At 45.9% G+C, this 19,692-nt stretch overlaps 1 protein-coding gene across 4 annotated transcripts in view; it reads left to right on the forward strand.

Moving 5' to 3' along the window:
• Nucleotides 1–19,692, forward strand: part of LOC106585310 (paxillin) — a 35,328-nt gene that overhangs the window by 6,980 nt on the left and 8,656 nt on the right. For 2 of the 4 annotated variants that reach the window (XM_014171406.2, XM_045706700.1), the window contains 10 exons: nt 13,327–13,532; nt 13,632–13,717; nt 13,842–13,981; nt 14,151–14,343; nt 14,569–14,689; nt 14,869–16,170; nt 17,129–17,401; nt 17,532–17,927; nt 18,098–18,256; nt 18,398–18,571. In XM_014171406.2, coding sequence (XP_014026881.2) covers nt 13,327–13,532; nt 13,632–13,717; nt 13,842–13,981; nt 14,151–14,343; nt 14,569–14,689; nt 14,869–16,170; nt 17,129–17,401; nt 17,532–17,927; nt 18,098–18,256; nt 18,398–18,571 — 3,050 coding nt within the window. Of the gene's footprint in view, nt 1–9,007; nt 9,281–13,326; nt 13,533–13,631; nt 13,718–13,841; nt 13,982–14,150; nt 14,344–14,568; nt 14,690–14,868; nt 16,171–17,128; nt 17,402–17,531; nt 17,928–18,097; nt 18,257–18,397; nt 18,572–19,692 lie in introns of those variants that run through there. The other 2 variants (XM_045706701.1, XM_045706702.1) reach the window with 2 other exon arrangements.

Genomic DNA, 19,692 nt, shown 5'->3' on the forward strand with positions numbered 1-19,692 from the left:
CCCTGATTGAGTCTGTAATACCAACATGTTTCAAGCAGACCACCATAGCCCCTGTGCCCAAGAACACAAAAGCAACCTGCCTAAATGACTACAGACCCGTAGCACTCACGTCCATAGCCATGAAGTGCTTTGAAAGGCTGGTAATGGCTCACATCAACACCATTATCCCAGAAACCCTAGACCCACTCCAATTTGCATACCGCCCAAACAGATCCACAGATGACGCAATCTCTATTGCCCTCCACACTGCCCTTTCCCACCTGGACAAAAGGAACACCTATGTGAGAATGCTGTTCATTGACTACAGCTCAGCGTTCAACACAGCTTCATAATGAGCTTTGAGGGCACTAAGGATGCTGGGACTTAACACCTCCCTCTGCAACTGGATCCTGGACTTCCTGGCGGGCCGCCCCCAGGTGGTGAGGGTAGGTAGCAACATCTGCCACGCAGATCCTCAACACTGGAGCCCCACAGGGGTGCGTGCTCAGTCCCCTCCTGTACTCCCTGTTCACCTACGACTGCATGGCCAGGCACGACTCCAACACTATCATTAAGTTTGCAGACGACACAACAGTGGTAGGCCTGATCACCGACAACGATGAGACAGCCTATAGGGAGGAGGTCAGAGACCTGGCCGGGTGGTGCCAGAATAACAAGCTATGCCTCAACGTAACCAAGACTAAGGAGATGATTGTGGACTACAGGAAAAGGAGGACCGAGCACGCCCCCATTCTCGTTGACGGGGCTGTAGTGGAGCAGGTTGAGAGCTTCAAGTTCCTTGGCGTCCACATCAACAACAAGCTAGAATGGTCCAAACACACCAAGACAGTTGTGAAGAGGGCACGACAAAGCCTATTCCCCCTCAGGAAACTAAAAAGATTTGCCATGGGTCCTGAGATCCTCAAAAGGTTCTACAGCTGCAACATCGAGAGCATCCTGACTGGTTGCATCACTGCCTGGTACGGCAATTGCTCGGCCTCCGACCGCAAGGCACTACAGAGGGTAGTGCGTATGGCCCAGTACATCACTGGGGCTAAGCTGCCTGCCATCCAGGACCTCTACACCAGGCGGTGTCCGAGGAAGGCCCTAAAAATTGTCAAAGACCCACCCCAGTCATAGACTGTTCTCTCTACTACCGCATGGCAAGCGGTACCGGAGTGCCAAGTCTAGGACAAAAAGGCTTCTCAACAGTTTTCACCCCCAAGCCATAAGACTCCTGAACAGGTAATCAAATGGCTACCCGGACTATTTGCATTGTGTGCCCCCCCCACGCTGCTACTCTCTGTTTATCATATATGCATAGTCACTTCAGCTGTATGTACATGAATGTATAGTTAAAGTCAGATGTTTGCATACACCTTAGCCAAATACATTTAAACTCAGTTTTTCACAATTCCTGACATTTAATCCTAATAAAAATTCCATGTCTTAGGTCAGTTAGGATCACAACTTTATTTTAAGAATGTGAAATGTCAGAATAATAGTAGAGAGTGATTTATTTCAGCTTTCCACATTCCCAGTGGGTCAGAAGTTTACATACACTCAATTAGTATTTGGTAGCATTGCCTTTAAATTGTTTAACTTGGGTCAAACATTTCGGGTAGCCATCCACAAGCTACCCACAATAAGTTGGGTGAATTTTGGCCCATTCCTCCTGACAGAGCTGATGTAACTGAGTCAGGTTTCTAGGCCTCCTTGCTCGCACAGGCTTTTTCAGTTCTGCCCACACATTTTCTATAGGATTGAGGTCAGGGCTTTGTGATGGCCACTCCAATACCTTGATTTTGTTGTCCTTAAGCCATTTTGCCACAACTTTGGAAGTATGCTTGGGGTCATTGTCCATTTGGAAGACCCATTTGCGACCAAACTTTAACTTCCTGACTGATGTCTTGATGTTGCTTCAATATATCCACATACTTTTCCTGCCTCATGATGCCATCTATTTTGTCAAGTGCACCATCCCCCTCCTGCAGCAAAGCACCCCAACAACATGATGCTGCCACCCCCGTGCTTCACGGTTGGGATGGTGTTCTTCGGCTTGCAAGCCTCCCCCTTTTTCCTCCAAACATAACGATGGTCATTATGGCCAAACAGTTCTATTTTCGTTTTATCAGACCAGAGGACATTTCTCCAAAAAGTACGATCTTTGTCCCCATGTGCAGTTGCAAACCGTAGTCTGGCTTTTTTTTATGGCGGTTTTGGAGCAGTGGCTTCTTACTTGCTGAGCGGGCCTTTCAGGTTATGTCGATATAGATACTTTTGTACCTGTTTCCTCCAGGTCCTTTGCTGTTGTTCTGGGATTGATTTGCACTTTTTGCACCAAAGTACGTTAATCTGTCGGAGACGGAATGCGTCTCCTTCCTGAGCGGTATGATGGCTGCGTGGTCCCATGGTGTTTATACTTGCGTACTATCGTTTGTACAGATGAACATGGTACCTTCAGGCGTTTGGAAATTGCTCCCAAAGATGAACCAGACTTGTGGTGGTCTGCAATTTTCAGCAAGGTCTTGGCTGATTTCTTTTGATTTTTCCCATGATGTCAAGCAAAGAGGCACTGAGTTTGAAGGTAGGCCTTGAAATACATCCACAGGTACACCTCCAGTTGACTCAAATGATGTCAATTAGCCCATCAGAAGCTTCTAAAGCCATGAAATAATTTTCTGGAATTTTCCAAGCTGTTTAAAGGCACAGTCAACTTAGTGTATGTAAACTTCTGACCCACTGGAATTGTAATACAGTGAAATAATCTGTCTGTAAACAATTGTTGGAAAAATTACTTGTGTCATGCACAAAGTAGATGTCCTAACCAACTTGCCAAAACTATAGTTTGTTTACAAGAAATTTGTGGAGTGGTTGAAAAACAAGTTTTAATTACTCCAACCTAAGTGAATGTAAAATTCCGACTTCCTCTGTATGTACATGCTTCCTGAAATGGCCCGACCAACCAGTGCTCCCGCACATTGAGTAACTGGGCTATCTGCATTGTGTCCTGCCACCCACCACCCGCCAACCCCTCTTTATGCTACTGCTACTCTCTGTTCATCATATATGTATAGTCTCTTTAACCATATCTACATGTACATACTACCTCAATCAGCCTGACTAACCGGTGTCTGTATGTAGCCTCACTACTGTATATAGCCTCGCTACTGTCTTTTAAATGTTTTTATTTCTTTACTTACCCATTGTTCACCTAATACCTTTTTTGCGCTATTGGTTAGAGCCTGTAAGTAAGCATTTCACTGTAAGGTTGTATTCGGCACACGTGACCAACTTTGATTTGATCTACTTGGTGAGCAGACTTCTGTTCCAACTAGCAATAGCGCACTTGATTATTAACCAATTATGTTCGATCCAGTGAATCAGGTGTGTTTGTGCTGGACTGGAACAGAATCATGCACACCCAGCAGGGTTGGCCTGTTCCAGTTGTAATGTGACTTTTAAACTTCATTTTAGTTAACATTTTGCTAACCTTGTTACACATACAATCCATGGTATACGAGGATGAACCCTTATTCTATTGGGACCTCTTCATCTGCACACCGGGTATCACAGCTCTCTGTATCTGAGGACAGAACAAAATGATCTTGTGTCCATGTGCTGGCTTTGTGTGCTGCAGCCCGAAGCACAGCTCAGGCCTGTTTTTGATTTTCATCTAAAAGCATTGCGTCTCCTGCACTAGAGTCTGCAATGGTCCGACTACACAATATAATGTTGGGTGCATTAAGCCATGCTCTGTTTCTGTTCTTTTAAAAATTTGATCTGATGTATTGTCATTTTCTTTCCACAACTGAAAGCCTAGGTCAGAAAATCACGGTTCGCCACTGCAGTTATCAGTTAATCTGACAATTCTCTCATTGATTTGATTTCCTTATTTCAGCAATTTTAGGGCTTTTTGTATAGTTGTCTAATGTTTGTGGGCCATATAACCCTGTTTTTAATGTTACTCCTGTTTACACCTATCCAGTTGTTTCACAAGTGCCTACAGAGAAAGGGTTAGGGTTTGCTTCTGGATAGGTCCTAACTATACTGGCCCATTAAGCAAGCACATGCCCTAAGGATATCCTAGTGGTTATGGCGTTCGTCATAAGTGCTGGTGGCCTGGGTTTGAGACCCACAAGGGAAGTCACACTACCTTCACATTCTTATAAATATATGTTCATGTCATTATTTGACAACACCCCTAACTTACACTTTATATACAAACGTGTGTGGACACCCCTTAAAATTAGTGGATTCGGCTATTTCAGCCACACCCGTTGCTGACAGGTGTACAATCGAGCACACTGCCATGCAATCTCCATAGACCAACATTGGCAGTAGAATGGCCTTAATGAAGAGCTCAGTGACTTCTTCAACGTGGCACGGTCATAGGTTGCCACCTTTCCAACAAGTCAATTTGCCAAATTTCTGCCCTGCTAGAGCTGCCCTGGTCAACTCTAAGTGCTGTTATTGTGAAGTGGAAATGTCTAGGAGGAACAATGGCTCAGCCGCGAAGTGGTAGGCCACACAAGCTTGGTGGAAGAGGAATAATGGTCTGGGGGTGTTTTCATGGTTTGGGCTAGGCCCCTTAGTTCCAGTGAAGGGAAATCCTTAACACATTGACATTCTAGATGATTCTGTGCTTCCAACATTGTGGCAACAGTTTGGGGAAGGCCCTTTCCTGTTTCAGCATGACAATGCTGTATGGACCGCACAAAGTACATACAGAAATGATTTGACTAGATTGGTGTAGAAGAACTTGACTGACCTGCACAGAGCCCTGACCTCAACCCCATCAAACTCCTTTGGGATGAATTGGAACGCCGACTGCGAGCCAGGCCTAATCGCCCAACATCAGTGCCCGACCTCACTAATTCTCTTGTGGCGGAATGGACGCAAGTCCCCGGAACAATGTTCCAACGTCTAGTACAAAGCCTTCCCAGAAGAATGGAGGCTGTTAAAGCAGCAAAGGAGGACCACTCCATATTAATGGCCATGATTTTGGATTGAGATGTTTGACAAGCAGGTCTCTATGTACACTACATGACCAAAAGTATCTAATTAAAATCAGTTTCTCGTTGAAAGATGGGAATCTGTAGGATTACACCTGGAGCACAAATCGACCACCTTTCCACTACCTCATAAATGATCAGTATTTATTAATTCTATTTAGCTGAGCAACGCTCTCTCTTCTTGACATTTAATGTGGAACAATGACAAAATAGTTTATCATACTGATTCGGGAGTAAGATTAAAACAGGGTCAAATGCCCCAACAACATTAGACCCTTAAACCGAAAGCTCTTAAATTGCTGAAATAATTCAATCAAATCAATGATGAGAGAACAGTCAGGTCAACTGATACCTGACACAGACATGGTGGTGTAGCAGGAAGATTACTGTATCGTAAACCAAGAGGTTGTTAGTTTAACTCCCGGGTGAGGATATGCTGAATAATACTTACTGTATAAATTAACATGCACAATTAAATCATGTGCGTCAGATATGGAAGCTGAGAACACTATGTTAAAAGCTGTGTGTGTGTGTGTGTGTCCCTAATCTTGCCAACAGACAAGGCTCTGTGAGTGGATCAGTGGTTCACCAATCAGGGCCTAGATTGGCTTGGCAACAGTAACAAGATGAGTAATGACACATTTGGCACAAATGTTCTTGCCACGTTTCCATTAAACTTGTCTAGAATCTTAACAGTTTATGTTCTGATAACATGGCAACTATGTTCGGTGGGACGTTGATGGAATATTCTCCTAACCATCAGAACTGGAGACATGAATATTCTTTCAACGCTCCCATGAAACATGTCTAGAACAGTTAATATCTTAAGTTCTGAGAACAAGGTAACAACGTTCTATTTAACATTAAGGTAATAGTCTCTTGGAAACATTCCTAGGACATCACGGGAACATTCCTATGATAATGTTAGTTAATGACCTATTGAGACTTAAGGGAACGTTCTCTAAAGTTGTGGGAATGTTTGTTAGCTGGGTAGTCATGTTTAGAGTACATACTCAGACATTAGAGTATCCTACAGACCTGCAGCAATATGGGTCTTCAAAAGACTAGAGAACTTTTTCAGATACAGATATGCACTACAGATATTTACACAAACACCTGGAACCGGCCTACTGTACGCCAACCTGCACCGTTCATACTTGTACACACTGATCATATTTCATGGTTACATGAGTCAGGCACTGTTGTAAAGCATGCCCTCCCCCCAATACCAACATTTTATCCTTCAGTCTATTTTCTGTGACAAGATAGCTGACCAGTCATCTGTCACAATTCAGCAGACCTTGACCTCTGGTGCAACTACACTTAGAACTCATTTTGTTTTTACAGATTTCATCTGGTGGCCAGTTCACTAAAGCTGCCTAGATTAGATGGGGTGTTAATGAACAAATGCAATTGCTTTCATCTTCATGCACAGAGTGGAGGCATGTAGCTAAGAGTCTAGAAAGGCCAGCAACAAAAGCATGGCTCTCCTGTTCTTACATCTCATCAGGGTGTGGGTGAGTGTGTGTCTCGGTTGATTGAGCTGATCAGGTGATACACATTTTCATTCTCTCCAAGGAAATGGACAACAAAGTAATGTTTTTAATTAAGAGTCCAGCACCCATTTGAATTTGCCTATTTTGAGTTCTGCATGAATGACCCAAAATAGCATGTGTCAGTGAGGTGTGTTTTTGAATTGTTTAAGTGGAGGGATGAGGAGACATATTTTGAGCTTGGCCTGATCTGAGAATACCTCCACGGCTCATTAGATGGTAATGCTGCTCTGGGCCAGTGAAAGGACTGATTGTTAACTGAGAGGGAGCCTGCTGTCTCACTTAAGTCGGGGGAAGCCAGGCCTGAGGGAGGGGGAGAGGCTGCTGTGGAATGTCTTAACATCAAGGCCAAATACTTACTGGGTTACTGCTCACCAACTCCCACCACTGTTCCCCACTGGCCCTGTAAAGAGAGGGCTCTTCACAAACCGGTACCCTCAGTCAGTCCTACTGTGTCCTAGTAAAACCCTATTCCCTGGTCTCTGCAGGGATGCCTCTGATGATGTAGAGCTGCGTAACCCAATCATCCCATCCTCTCCTCTTTCTACTTGGCCCAGTGTACCAGAGATGTCCCTATTTCCTCTCCCAAAAGCAAGGGGGATTCTGTTGTACCGTGTGAGCAACCCTAGGTTAGACAAGGCATGTGAACGTTCCAGAGACTCAGACATGTCTCACGCAGCTCCGATCAGGTGGTGGCCTGGTCCAGCCCAAAGTCCAGAACCATTACTGATGTGGCTGCAGTGCAGCTGAGCTTTCTCCCAGATGTGACTCTTTACCCACATGTGACAGTCAGTGTCAGATGGCCTGTCTTACTGGTGTGTTTGTGTGGCGTGTCCCCACTCTCCTCTCTGTATGAATTCCTCAGGAGCCTGTATGATTGACTCTCCATGCTTGGGAAACACACAGCTGGGCTGTCCCTGTGGGCTGAAGCAGCCTTTGTTTATGTCAAGACCAGTCATCAAGATAGGAGTGGTGTGTAGGTGGGTAGCTGGTTGAGAGGACAACATTATAGAAGAGACAACGTTGCAGTCTGTTGAACAGTAATCACATTTAATTTTGTACATGCTTCGTGAACAACCGGTGTGGACTAACAGTGAAATGCTTACTTACGGGTCCTTAACAATGCAGAACGAAAGAAAGATAAATAATAGAAAAGTAAAACGCTGAATAATAGATACAGAATGAGTAGCAATAACCTGGCTATATACAAGGGTTACCAGTACTGAGTCGATGTGCAGGGGTATGAGGTGATTGAGGTAAATATGTACATATAACTAGGATTAAAGTGACAGAGGGTAAAAAGTAGCATCAGGATATGTGATGAGTCAAAGTTAGTTCAAAAAGGGTCACGCCAGATAACCAAATAGCTACATGGACTAACTATTTAGCTTTTGGGTAGAAGCTGTTCAGGGTCCTGTATCCTCTTTTGAGGAGATGTGGACTGTATTCGTTGATTACCTTGTAGAAAAATTGCCATATTCCCTTATTCAAGAGAGGACTGGCTGCACGTTAAATGGTGTGGTCCTTGGGCTTGGGCGATGCCCCGATATACGGTATAAAATGTCTATTTCTAAATACAGACGGTATGATTTTAAATACCGTTTATAAAATATATATTTTTGGGGGGGAGGGGGCTGCAGGGGTGCTATGCCAAGTTAAGTATAACTATAAGAAATGTAAGATGTGTCATGATATCTAGCTCAGGGCTCTTGCTATGCATTTGGTTTACTAGCTAAGTGGCTAGATATCAAGCTTCTTGGTTACAACAGAGACATTCAATCCCCTCCTGGATCAACATCCCTGGTGCTGTGCATCCCCCCAAAAAACATATTTATTATAGCGCCCCTTGTGTGCACATTTGGTAATACCATATACCCCGGTATGGTACAGAAATGGAATGAAAATCTGGATACAGCCCAACACTAGTGGTCCTAAATGTTTACGATATTTGCCAACCACACTCTGTAACTTAGACAACATAGCTTTCCTTACAACTTTGGCAGTTGGTGAGTTTCTGTATTTCAGTATGTCAGCAGTGGGCAAGTGTTACCAAACTAATCATCACCCCCAGGGACCTGTAGGGTTTCTCCCTATATGCCTACCACTACTGTATGTTTGTGTGGGCCTGCCTTCTGAACTAATGCGAGGGTCCTGTCCGTAAATCAGTCCAGTCCTTGTGCTCTTTATGTGCTCATTCCACACCCATCCTGTTCTGAGTCTGGGGGAGGGGATCTGCATGACTGACCTCATTGCTTAGGCAATGAACCCTGCCTCACATCCTGAGGAAACATAAGAGAAAACAATGAGCACAATCTGCGTTCAGGGCCAGGAAATGAATGCTCTGCCATTGCTGTTATGGACATTTTTGACCAATAAAAGTTAGTCACGCCCTCTTTCCTACCCCCCCCACTCCCACCTCTTTTGCCTTTATTTCCTCAACTGTTTCCCTCTCTCTCACTCTGTCACTTTCCCCTCTCTCTCTGGCCTTGTTTCTTGGCTCTGAGAACAGTGCTAATTATTTTCCTGATGGGTCAGTGTAATGGAGCAGGAGTTTCTGCTGGATTCTTCCCACATTACTCAGGCGGGGACTCCCCAGGGCATGTTGTTCAACGAGCTCAGTGTGGAGGATTCCACAGGAACCATCAGTCAATCAGTTGCACTACGACTAGGTTCCAGATGAGAGGAATGCAGAGGGGAAAAAATGAAGAAAAATCTGGCTGGCTGTTTTTGGAGGTTGGTTGGTTTGATTGTGTTGTTGCACAAGCTGAACTTGGAGAAGCGAAACAAGACCGTCTATCCTTGAGGTTTTCACACCCCCTCCAACACACACAAACTCATGGTAGCCGTTAGCTCTCTCACTCATCTATTGGTGCGAGTTTGTTCTCAATGTCTAAGTGTGACTGTGTGTCAAAATGGTCTTTTAGACTTTCCCCTGTCATCTGATTTACTAGCCTGTGGGGAAGTGCTTTTATTTTGGTCCAGCGCTCTCTTCAGGGGAGTGTCATCTTTCGGATATGGGGCTGCTTGGGTGGGTATTTTTGGTGGGTATTATTTTGAAGCCATTGACCCCATCTTGCTTCAAGATTTTTCTCTTTCTCTGAGATACCACACCACTCCCTCTCTGTCACTGTGTCTGTACTCCCTTCAGTATGTCTTTACACTCACTGTTCACCCTTCTCTCTCTGTGCTGTATACTCCCTCTCCCCTTTTCCCTATCTGCTATTCTCCTCTGTGGTATTTCTCTCTCCACCCCTCTCTGGCCCCTGTCTCTCCTGATTGATATAAATATCATGTTGGGAAGGCCGGATAGTGTTACTTTCTACGTGGGGCTGTGGCCAGTTCTGCCCCCAGCTATAAACAGGTGAGTTGTGGACCCTGGTGGTCCATCACTGTATCCAATGTGTTAAAGATGTGGGGAAGATTAGCTTGCCTGCCTGCCTGTTAACCTGGGAAGCATGGCACTCTGGGCCTGCCATGAGTAATAAAAATTGACATCTCTCTTCTCCTGGAATATAAAGTATGTGGTACTTTTTTGATCTGGCCCTGTTATCTAAATTATAGAGTAGTACTTTGATTGTTTTGAAACTAAACAGCCAGATTTTTCTTCATTTTTTCCCCCTCTGCATTCCTCTCATCTGGAACCTAGGCGTAGTGCAACTGATTGACTGATGGTTCCTGTCTTGCCAATTCTAGCCTGTATTACAAAACATTGTATTCTGTGTTTTATCTTAATATTTGTTAATTTCATTTAGGTTACATATTACTGATATTTATAGTCCCTGGGTAAACCAAATCATTCCTCTCTTCCATTCTTGGCCTCCACCTCGTGCCTCTCCTCTGCCACCCTCCTCTCTGTTTCCCTGACTGCTTTCTCTCTCGGAGCTGGACAGTGGAATGTGTGGAATTCTCCATGTACCTTCCCGCCTATCAGATAAAGACGGCAGGGCTTTGGTACGGTTAGGAGGAGGGGGGCTATGGACAGAGGCAAGAATATACACGTACCCACCACCCAAAGAATGCACATACAGTATGCACACAACACAAGGCTGTTGGCCTATGTTTGAACATTGACTTTATGTTAAGATGTGTTCAATGAAAAGGCAGGACAGGAATGTATTGCAAATCTATTTAGGTCATAGAAGCTGCAATAAACAAAGTCAGATAAACTGATCTCTCTGGCATTTAGCCCTGCTTAGAATCCCCAAATGGCAGAATAAATGTTTCCCATAGAAATGAACAGTTGCATAATTTTTTTTTTTTTTTTAAGTATTCAGGATTTCCTCTGAAAATGATTGGATTTTACCCATCTCATAACCTTTACCCCCACCCCTTACAGTACTTCTTAGCATTCTTAATGCCACTAACTCCCCCCAGACCAACTCAGGCCACAGACCATTTTACAGTTCATGTGTCAGACTCGTTGCTGCCTCCCACAGGAGGGACAATCAACACTAATTTATTCCAGTGGCATTTCCACTTTCACAGTCCAGTAAAGAGGAATGTCAGTGTGGCCCTGGCCTAAAGCACTACAGGCAAGTGGATTGTAGCAGACCTCTAGCTATTATTTAAATATCCTCTACTCATTGTTCTTTAGTTTAACAAACAATTCCTTTACAGTGAAGGTGGGTAGTGAGTAGCAGCTTTTGCTGTATGTCATCGAGCTAGCTATACCCTTGACAGTAGTCTATATGTTGCTTGAAACGATCAGATGTGGACTGAGATCTCTGACTGATCAGTACCACAGGGGTTGGCCAGTGTTAGATGTAGTAGCAACGGGGGGGTAGTCTAGTGGTACTAGGCAGAGAATAGAGATCCCAGTCTAGCAACAGATACTGGGGAACTTGGCGGTGTCTCTACTCTTCTTCGCTGCCAGGAGCAAGGTCATGAAGTTCTTCTGTGTACTCTATATCATACCTGGTTAGCCATGTGCAATTTTTATTGTTTCAGTATTAACTTTTATTGGGAAACCACACCATAATGTGTAAGATATCAATTCCGAAGTGAATGACCGGATAGGAAGATGACCAGTGATTTCAAAATAAAAAAATAAGAAATTATAATCTTTTTTTTTTCATTGGGCTTTATTGTAAGGGTGATGACGTCAACTTTAGTAAGTCCTTGTTCAGCATGTCAGCACCAGGTGCAGCTTATTTTCAGCAGACTTACTTGCTGAACTTACAGCTTTAAATAGATTTAGCACCCATGTGGTTTAACTACATGAAGTAAACACCTAGCTACTGGTCGGGGTCTCTGGTTTGAATGAACAGTGGGGGAAGTACTGTGGTAGTGAATAGGTTCAGCTGAAAGCTCTGTGGTAGTGAATAGGTTCAACTGAAAGCTCTGTTCCCACAGAACAATTGTAACGTAGTCCTATTCAAATAAAGTTGTTAAGGATGAACAATAGAGATGTCGTTGACGTCTAGTTGATGGCAAATTAAAAAATCTTTCTGGGAATTATTTTTGAAACTAGAGCAAAACATTTCAGACTGTTTATAGAAGTACACACAGATTTTTTTATGAGCGAGAAAGTTATCCCTGGGGTGAGTTGGAGGGTGAGTGGGAGGGAGGGCGGCGCACAATTGGCCCAGCGTTGTCCAGGGTAGGACGTCATTGCTTTGTTTTTCTTCTTGCAAGGAGGATTTTGTGTGTGTGACTGAAGAGGGACTTTTGGACTGTGGTCTGTAAAAAATGATTTGTCTATTTGTTGTTCACCTCATAAAGTTGTAATGTTGGCATCTTACGGACTGTCCATTTATCATATAATTTAGTTTAGCCATTTTAATGTTCTCTTGGTTTGAAGCTGATTTATGTCAATTGTCTCATATGATTCAGAGAAACTAGTCTTATGGGGGTGGCTTTTGACTTGGTTCTGTTATATGGAGTTGACTACAAGGATTCCCTTTGACACCCTCCAGTACGAACAGGAACATTTTAACAGGCTCTGACTGACTGACTGACTGACTGACCGACCGACGCTCTGGTGTTCCAGGGGACACTAATGCTGTACACAGGATAGCCCTGGAGGAGATGTATATGATGTCTGTCTGTCCACACTCACACAAAGCCTTTTGAAAAGAGCAACAGGTTAAGAAAGGCATTTTTCTGTTAGGAAGACAAACGGACGGAAGGAACAATTGACAAGCAAAGACAGATAGCCAGGTTCTTACTGACAGCAGCAATATATTTTTAGGGCCTTATGGAAAGATCGATGGACCGAGGAAGTTGGGGGTTTCAGGGGAGATGTTAACCAGACTGTAGCGGGTTTAGAAATGACACTGGGGCTTTGTGTCGAGTTGTGATGATGACAGGGCCTAAACTTGGCTCCTGGTGGAGGGGGCCTTGGGAGCAGGCTTTTTTTTGGAGTGAGGAGGCTGAGTTACAAGAGGTTGGAATGAGAGGCTGACAGGTACGCATAGGCATTGTTAGTTTACAGACACCCGCCGCTCAGTAGACTCCAGCTGGAGAGGCCCATATGCTGGGTGCTTTGAATTATTTTCAGTCTAATGGAGGCAAAATAACTAAATCTGTCATTGTAATTCAAACTATTCACATTGATGCTAAGCATAGAAGTCGTGTTGCATCTTGGTCTTCTGTGAATGATTTGCTCCAGAAAGAGGGCAAACAAATGTCCGCCCTCAATCAAAAAAACCAACACATTTTGTATTGATGTAATGATACAGAGGCAGCCTTGGTTTGTGTATTTCTATCTGTAATGTTTGACTGAGCGTATGCTGTGTAACAATGCTGTGTAACAATGGAGGTATCTCTTTCCATCTCAGACGCTTTGTTGGCGGACCTGGAATCCACGACGTCCCACATCTCCATGCATCCTGAGTTCCTGTCTGAGGAGACCTCTTACTCCTTCCCCACTGGAGGGAACTCCTTCCAGGAGTCAGTCCCTCCCCCGGTGCCGCCCCCTCCCTCGGCTGAGGCTCTGAATGGCTCTGTGATAGACTCCCTGGACTCCCACCACTCCTCCCAACTGGTCAGTCATACTGTACCTCAGAACCACAACTCAGACTCACACATCTCATTCATTAAATAGCTTTTCACTACTAAACTTAGTGAATGTTCTCCTCTGCAGTCCTTGGATTCAGCTCCAAAGAGCTTATGGTTCACGGACAGTAACAGCCCGCCCCTGTCCCACATTGAAGAGGACCACGTCTACAGGTAGGCAGGGGGGCCATAGGAACAGATCTCTAGGAAGGGACCCCCACTGGGAGGCTACTATACCGTCTGTCACAGTTTTATACTCAACCACAATTGACAACCATTGTCTCTCTGCCTCTGTCAGTTTTCCCAACAAACAGAAGTCTGCTGACCAGTCTGCGGCTGCCATGAGCTCCGCTCTGGGCAGTAACCTGTCAGAGCTGGACAGGCTGCTCCTGGAGCTCAACGCTGTCCAGCAGAACTCTCCCTCCTTCCCCACCACAGGTACACAGACAGCTAAACACATCCTACATCATTTTTTATGCTACCTAAGCGGAACTTATCTCTGTCATTCTCTGTGCCATAGGTGGTCTTGTCTTTGCAGTATGTGTTTACTGCATAATAATGTGATGATATCAGAGATATCATGTCCCACTGTCCTTTCTACCCACAGAGGAAACAGCCCCACCCCTGCCGTCCTGCAGCATAACCCACTATGTGCAGGAGAACGGGGGTCCCCCTGACATCATGGTGAGCCCTCCGTCTCAGGAGAAGACCAAACGGAACGGGAGCCAGGCGGTGGAGGAGGGCCGGCCCACTGTGGAGAGTCTGCTGGATGAGCTGGAGGGCTCTGTACCCACTCCCAGGTAAGCAGATTGGCAGTTACTCCTATTCAAGAATCACAGATGGACAAGGAGTTTGTCATCACCTTGAATTATAGGATACAAGCTAGCTAGCAATGAGATCATGTTAATAATCAACTGTAGCCTGGTGTTTGGGTGCTCCATCTGATCACATATTAAGATGAAATGAAAAATGAGGAGGTCAATGTTGGATTGTGTGTGATCATGTTTTGTTTGTGTATTCTGCAGCCGCAGCCCCTCTGTCCTTCACAGTGAGTTGGACTCTTCCTCTCAGCAGCAGGCCAGAATGTCAGCTTCCTGTGCCACACGCGAACTTGATGAGCTCATGGCCTCCCTTTCCGACTTCAAGGTGTGTGTGTGTGTGTGTGTGTGTGTGTGTCTTATGCTTGTCTTCTTATCACCTCATGAAAAATCCTTTAGTAGATACATCTTAATTCTATATCTATTTTCTAATCTGATTATTTCTCTTTAATATCTTCCTCTTCTTGTGGTGTCCCTTTCCTCTCTCCTGCCTGTCCTGTCCTCTAGCCTGTCCTCGGCTCCTTGGGGTCTATGAACTCTGACCTTCAGCTTGATCAGGCAGGAACCTCCCCCAGCATCATTCTGGAGGTCCACCCTCCTCCACGTACCTGCTCCTCCCTTGCTGCAGCTGCCCCCTCCTCCCTCTCACCCTCTCAACCTGCCTGTGACTCTCCTCTTTTCTCTCTACCTGCCTGGGAGCTGCACATAGAGGAGGAAAGTGGGGACTCAGGGGGGGCTGTGTCCCCTCCACATCCCTCATTATCAAGCCCTCCCCCAGCTACTGTAACCTCCCAGAGCCCTCTGTCATTTGCAGAGAGTGACCCAGAACCAAAAGTTGTCATCGACGTCTCTGCGACCATCCTGTCGTCTCATCAGAAGTCTCTGGTAGCCCTCAACCACTCCAACCCTTCACTTAGCACATACCCAATTCCTCCTAATCCTGCTAAACCATCACTGAACTCAGCCAGTGTCACGCTGGACCATAACCCCTTAAAATCTCATAGTCCATTTCTAGAAGTTGGTACAACTCCCGCTACTGTTACCAAGAGCTCCAGTCCCCTAACTGAGATGGATCTGTGTTTCTCTACTCCAACCACTACCAAGAGCCTTAGTCCTATTCCTGTCTCTACCTCCAAGACTCCTTCACCTCTCCATGCTTCTGTCACCAAGAGTCCTACCCCTCCTCTCACTGCTTCTAAAGCCCCCTCACCATCACTGGTCAAGTCTCCCTCTCTCCCAGCTCTCACCAGCCCCAAGATCTCCAGGAGAGTTCTGGAGCCGGTCCCTGCAGCTGAGCCCTCTCTGGATGAAGCCCTGGATAAGCTGCTGGCCATGAGTTTCACCAAGACGGAGAACGATAGAGTCCCTACTGACACACTGCAGCTGAAGGGGGAGGCACCTCCGCTGAAGAGGGAAGTGGTGCAGGAGGTACATGAGGAGCTCATCATGCCCTTAGACAGAAGGAAGGTTCAGCCAGACACCACCGGGTGTACCCGGGATGGGGCAAGTACCCGTGAGGGGACAATTACCCGGGATGGGTCAGTAATGAGTGGACACATAGATGGGCACAGGGAGCTCATGGACTGGGCTGATGTGGAGCTGAACATGTGTCTCCAAGATGGACTGGATGGTAGTACGACTCCTTATACAGAGAGACCTTATACAGATGGGAGCATGACCCCGATGACTGAGGCCAGCTGGATGGATGAGTCCCTGGATGGCTCCTCCTGCCCTGGAACTCCTGATGCTGCCATGGACCTACCTCTGCTGCAGCCTGCCACCATGGACAGGGTCTCTGCATCTGGACATGTATGGGACAACTCTCACCACACTGTGCTGTTCTGCACAAACACGCGTAGAAACAACGGAGTTATATGTTATTCATACAAAACTATCTTTCTGAGATGGCAGAAATGGCTTAGTTTGATACCAAAACATCTGTTTGAGAAATTGTGTGTGTGGAGATACTGTCCTTACAATGTGCACATCTGGATGTTTGCTGCTACTGCAGTCTCTTATTGTTGACTGCCTGGTAGTGCTGAGTGATTAACCAAAATGTCGATTATATATTTTTTTGTTTTTAACAACTAATTGACCAATGTCTTAAGTTTGAATTACATTTTTACTTTTTTGTGCGCTTGAGGCCCAGTTTCTATAGAGATAAATCAGATCAAGCCCGAACTGTGCGATGTAGTAGGGAGTTGTAGTTTCCAACAAGCCAATATTCTACATAGTTCAGCACCGAATACCTGGTAATTAACTACAATGACAATAATCTATCGCCTACTTGTCCGTTAATAATCAAAACTGAAAACCGTGATTATTTTTAATGATTGAACCGACTTGAAAAAGCACTAATTGCTCAGCAGTACTGCCTGGCTGTGACCTTTGTTGGCATGTCTTGTTAAAACCAAACAATTTGAGTTGTGACTGCATCCTATGACTACCTCACTTGTTGTGTCAGCATGATGCCCCCATCTTGACCAACTATGTTCTGCTTAACGGTCAGAGAACATATGGGACTGTGTGATGGGTGGGAGGTGAGATGGGGTCTGAGCATGTAATACAGCATGGAGTGTGACTCTGAGCTCACTGACACATTCCTTTGGACATGCCTTTACCCACCGCTGATAGATACCCTTGAGGAGATGGCTGCCTTTGGCTTTGAGTGAACTGGAATGGTGCTTCCTGTGAACTGAACCACTTACCTGGTCTGTGGTATTGTAACTGGATCACAGTGGAGTCCTGATGCTCATTCTCCTTCTAGCTTAAGTCCGTGATTAGGCGCACCAAGGAGACACCCAATGTGCACCCCATGTACCGAGAGGGTCACCCCCGGAGGGGGCGGATGGGCCCCATCATCGTCAACAAGAGCAGCTCACAGGACCGCCTCATAGAGGAGCTGCAGGGGAAGCTGGGGATTGGCCGATTGGCTGACCGCCGGCGCAAGCAGCCGGACGATTGGCTCACTGAGGGCGTCATCGTCATGTCCAAGCCGCAGCGTTTCCGTGGCGATGGGGCTGCGAATGAGGTGGACAAGGTTGGCCTGGATACGATCACAACAGGATCACACCATCCCAGATACAATTTTCTTTTTTTTACCTTTTCAAGTTTCACTTTCCGTTCTTTACCTTTAATTTTCTCTGTCATCGTCTGTCTCTTCTCCTCAGATCATTATTCCCTCGGAGTCACCTATACCTCAGAGGAGGGTCATTTCCCCACCCCAGTCTCCCCCAGCCCCTCGTCACCCTCCTATTATAGAAGAACCCAGGAGACCCCCACCTGTTAAGCAGACCCCTGCTCCCCTACCTCCTCCCCCTCCCCCCTGTCCCCCTCCTCAACCTCCTCCACCCCAGGAACCCATCCCTCCCCCACCTCCGCTGGTACAACCCCCACCGGTCCCAGTACAGCAGCCCCCTGCCCCCAAGCCAGAGCCCCCTCCACCTGCTGCCCCAGCCCCAGTGCCCCCTCCACCAGTGCAGCCTGCACCACCACCACCTCCCTCCAAGGTCCTGGTGTCCATTGGCTGTCAAACAGAATACGACCCAATTTTTCCTCCAATGCAGGCATGGATCTCTCTATCTTTCTATTTCTGATATGGTGGAAATCCTTCTATTTCTCACTGGCTTCAGTTTCCTTTAGTTCACCCACAGTTTAGTTATTTGTTCAGATGTATTTTTCTGAGAGAATGCACTGTGCTCTGGTGTCCGTCCTCTTACTCTCCATCTTTTGACAGATCATGGCCCAGGGGAAAGGTGGCCCTGGAGGCCCCCCAACACAGGTCAACAAGCTGGACAACATGCTTGGCAGTCTGCAGTCTGACCTCCATAAACTGGGTGTGCAGACTGTGGCCAAGGGAGTGTGTGGGGCCTGTTGTAAACCCATCGTGGGACAGGTGAGGGGCTTGTGGGCCATAGATCAGGCTCTGGTGGCCGTTCTAAGATCATGGTCTCGCTTTAACTTCAAGTTACTTTCAATTGAATTGCAGAGCTTTGTTGGCATGGTCAATGTAAATATACTGTCTCTGTTTGTCCAGGTGGTTACTGCCATGGGGCGCACGTGGCACCCAGAGCACTTTGTGTGTACCCACTGTCAGGAGGAGATAGGTTCCAGAAACTTCTTTGAGCGTGACGGAGCGCCCTACTGTGAGATGGACTACCACAACCTGTTCTCCCCACGCTGCCACTACTGTAACGGCCCTATACTGGATGTAAGTAAACATCTATACTACAAAAATAACTACACTGAACAAAAATATAAACGCAACATGTAAAGTGTCCCATGTTTCATGAGCTGAAATCAAAGATCCCAGACATTGTCCATATGCACAAAAAGCTTATTTCTCTCAAATTTTGTGCACAAATTGGTTTACATCCCTGTTAGTGAGCATTTCTCCTTTGCTAAAATAATCCATCCACCTGACAGGTGTGTCATATCAAGAAGCTGATTTAACAGCATGATCATTACACAGGTGCACCTTGTGATGGGGACAATAATAGGCCACTTTAAAATGTGCAGTGTTGTCACACAACACAATGCCACAGATGTCGCAATTTTTGAGGGAGTGTGCAATTGGCATGCTGACTGAAGGAATGTCCACCAGAGCTGTTGTCAGAGAATTGAATGTTCATTTCTCTACCATAAGTCGCCTAAATGTCATTTAAGAGAATTTCTCAGTACATCCAACCGGCTTCACAACCGCAGACCACGTGTAACTGCGCCAGCCCAGGACCTCCACATCTGGCTTCTTCACCTGCGGGCTCATCTGAGACCATTCACCTGGACAGCTGATGAAACTGTGGCTTTGTGCAGAAATTCTTCAGTTGTGCAAACTGTCAGAAACCGTCTCAGGGAAGCTCATCTGCGTGCTCATCGTCCTCACCAGGATCTTGACCTGACTGCAGTTCGACGTTGTAACCAGCTTCAGTGGGCAAATGCTCACCTTTGATGGCCACTGGCACGCTGGAGATGTGTGCTCTTCACGGCTAGATCCCAGTTTCAACTGTACCGGTCAGATGGTGTCATATGAGCTAGTGGTTTGCTGATGTCAACTAGTGCCCCAGAGTGGCAGTGGGGTTATGGTATGGGCAGGCATAAGCTACAGACAATGAACACAATTGCATTTTATCAATGGCAATTTGAAAGCACAGAGATACCGTGAGGAGATCCTGAGGCCCATTGTTCCATTCATCATCCGCCATCACGTTTCAGCATGATAATGCATGACCCCATGTCGCAAGGATCTGTACACAATTCCTGAAAGCTGAACATTTCCCAGTTCTTCCATGGCCTGCACACTTACCAGACATGTCACAAATTGAACATGTTTGG

Source organism: Salmo salar, chromosome ssa24 (genome assembly GCF_905237065.1).
Source record: "Salmo salar chromosome ssa24, Ssal_v3.1, whole genome shotgun sequence".
Lineage (NCBI taxonomy): Eukaryota > Metazoa > Chordata > Actinopteri > Salmoniformes > Salmonidae > Salmo > Salmo salar.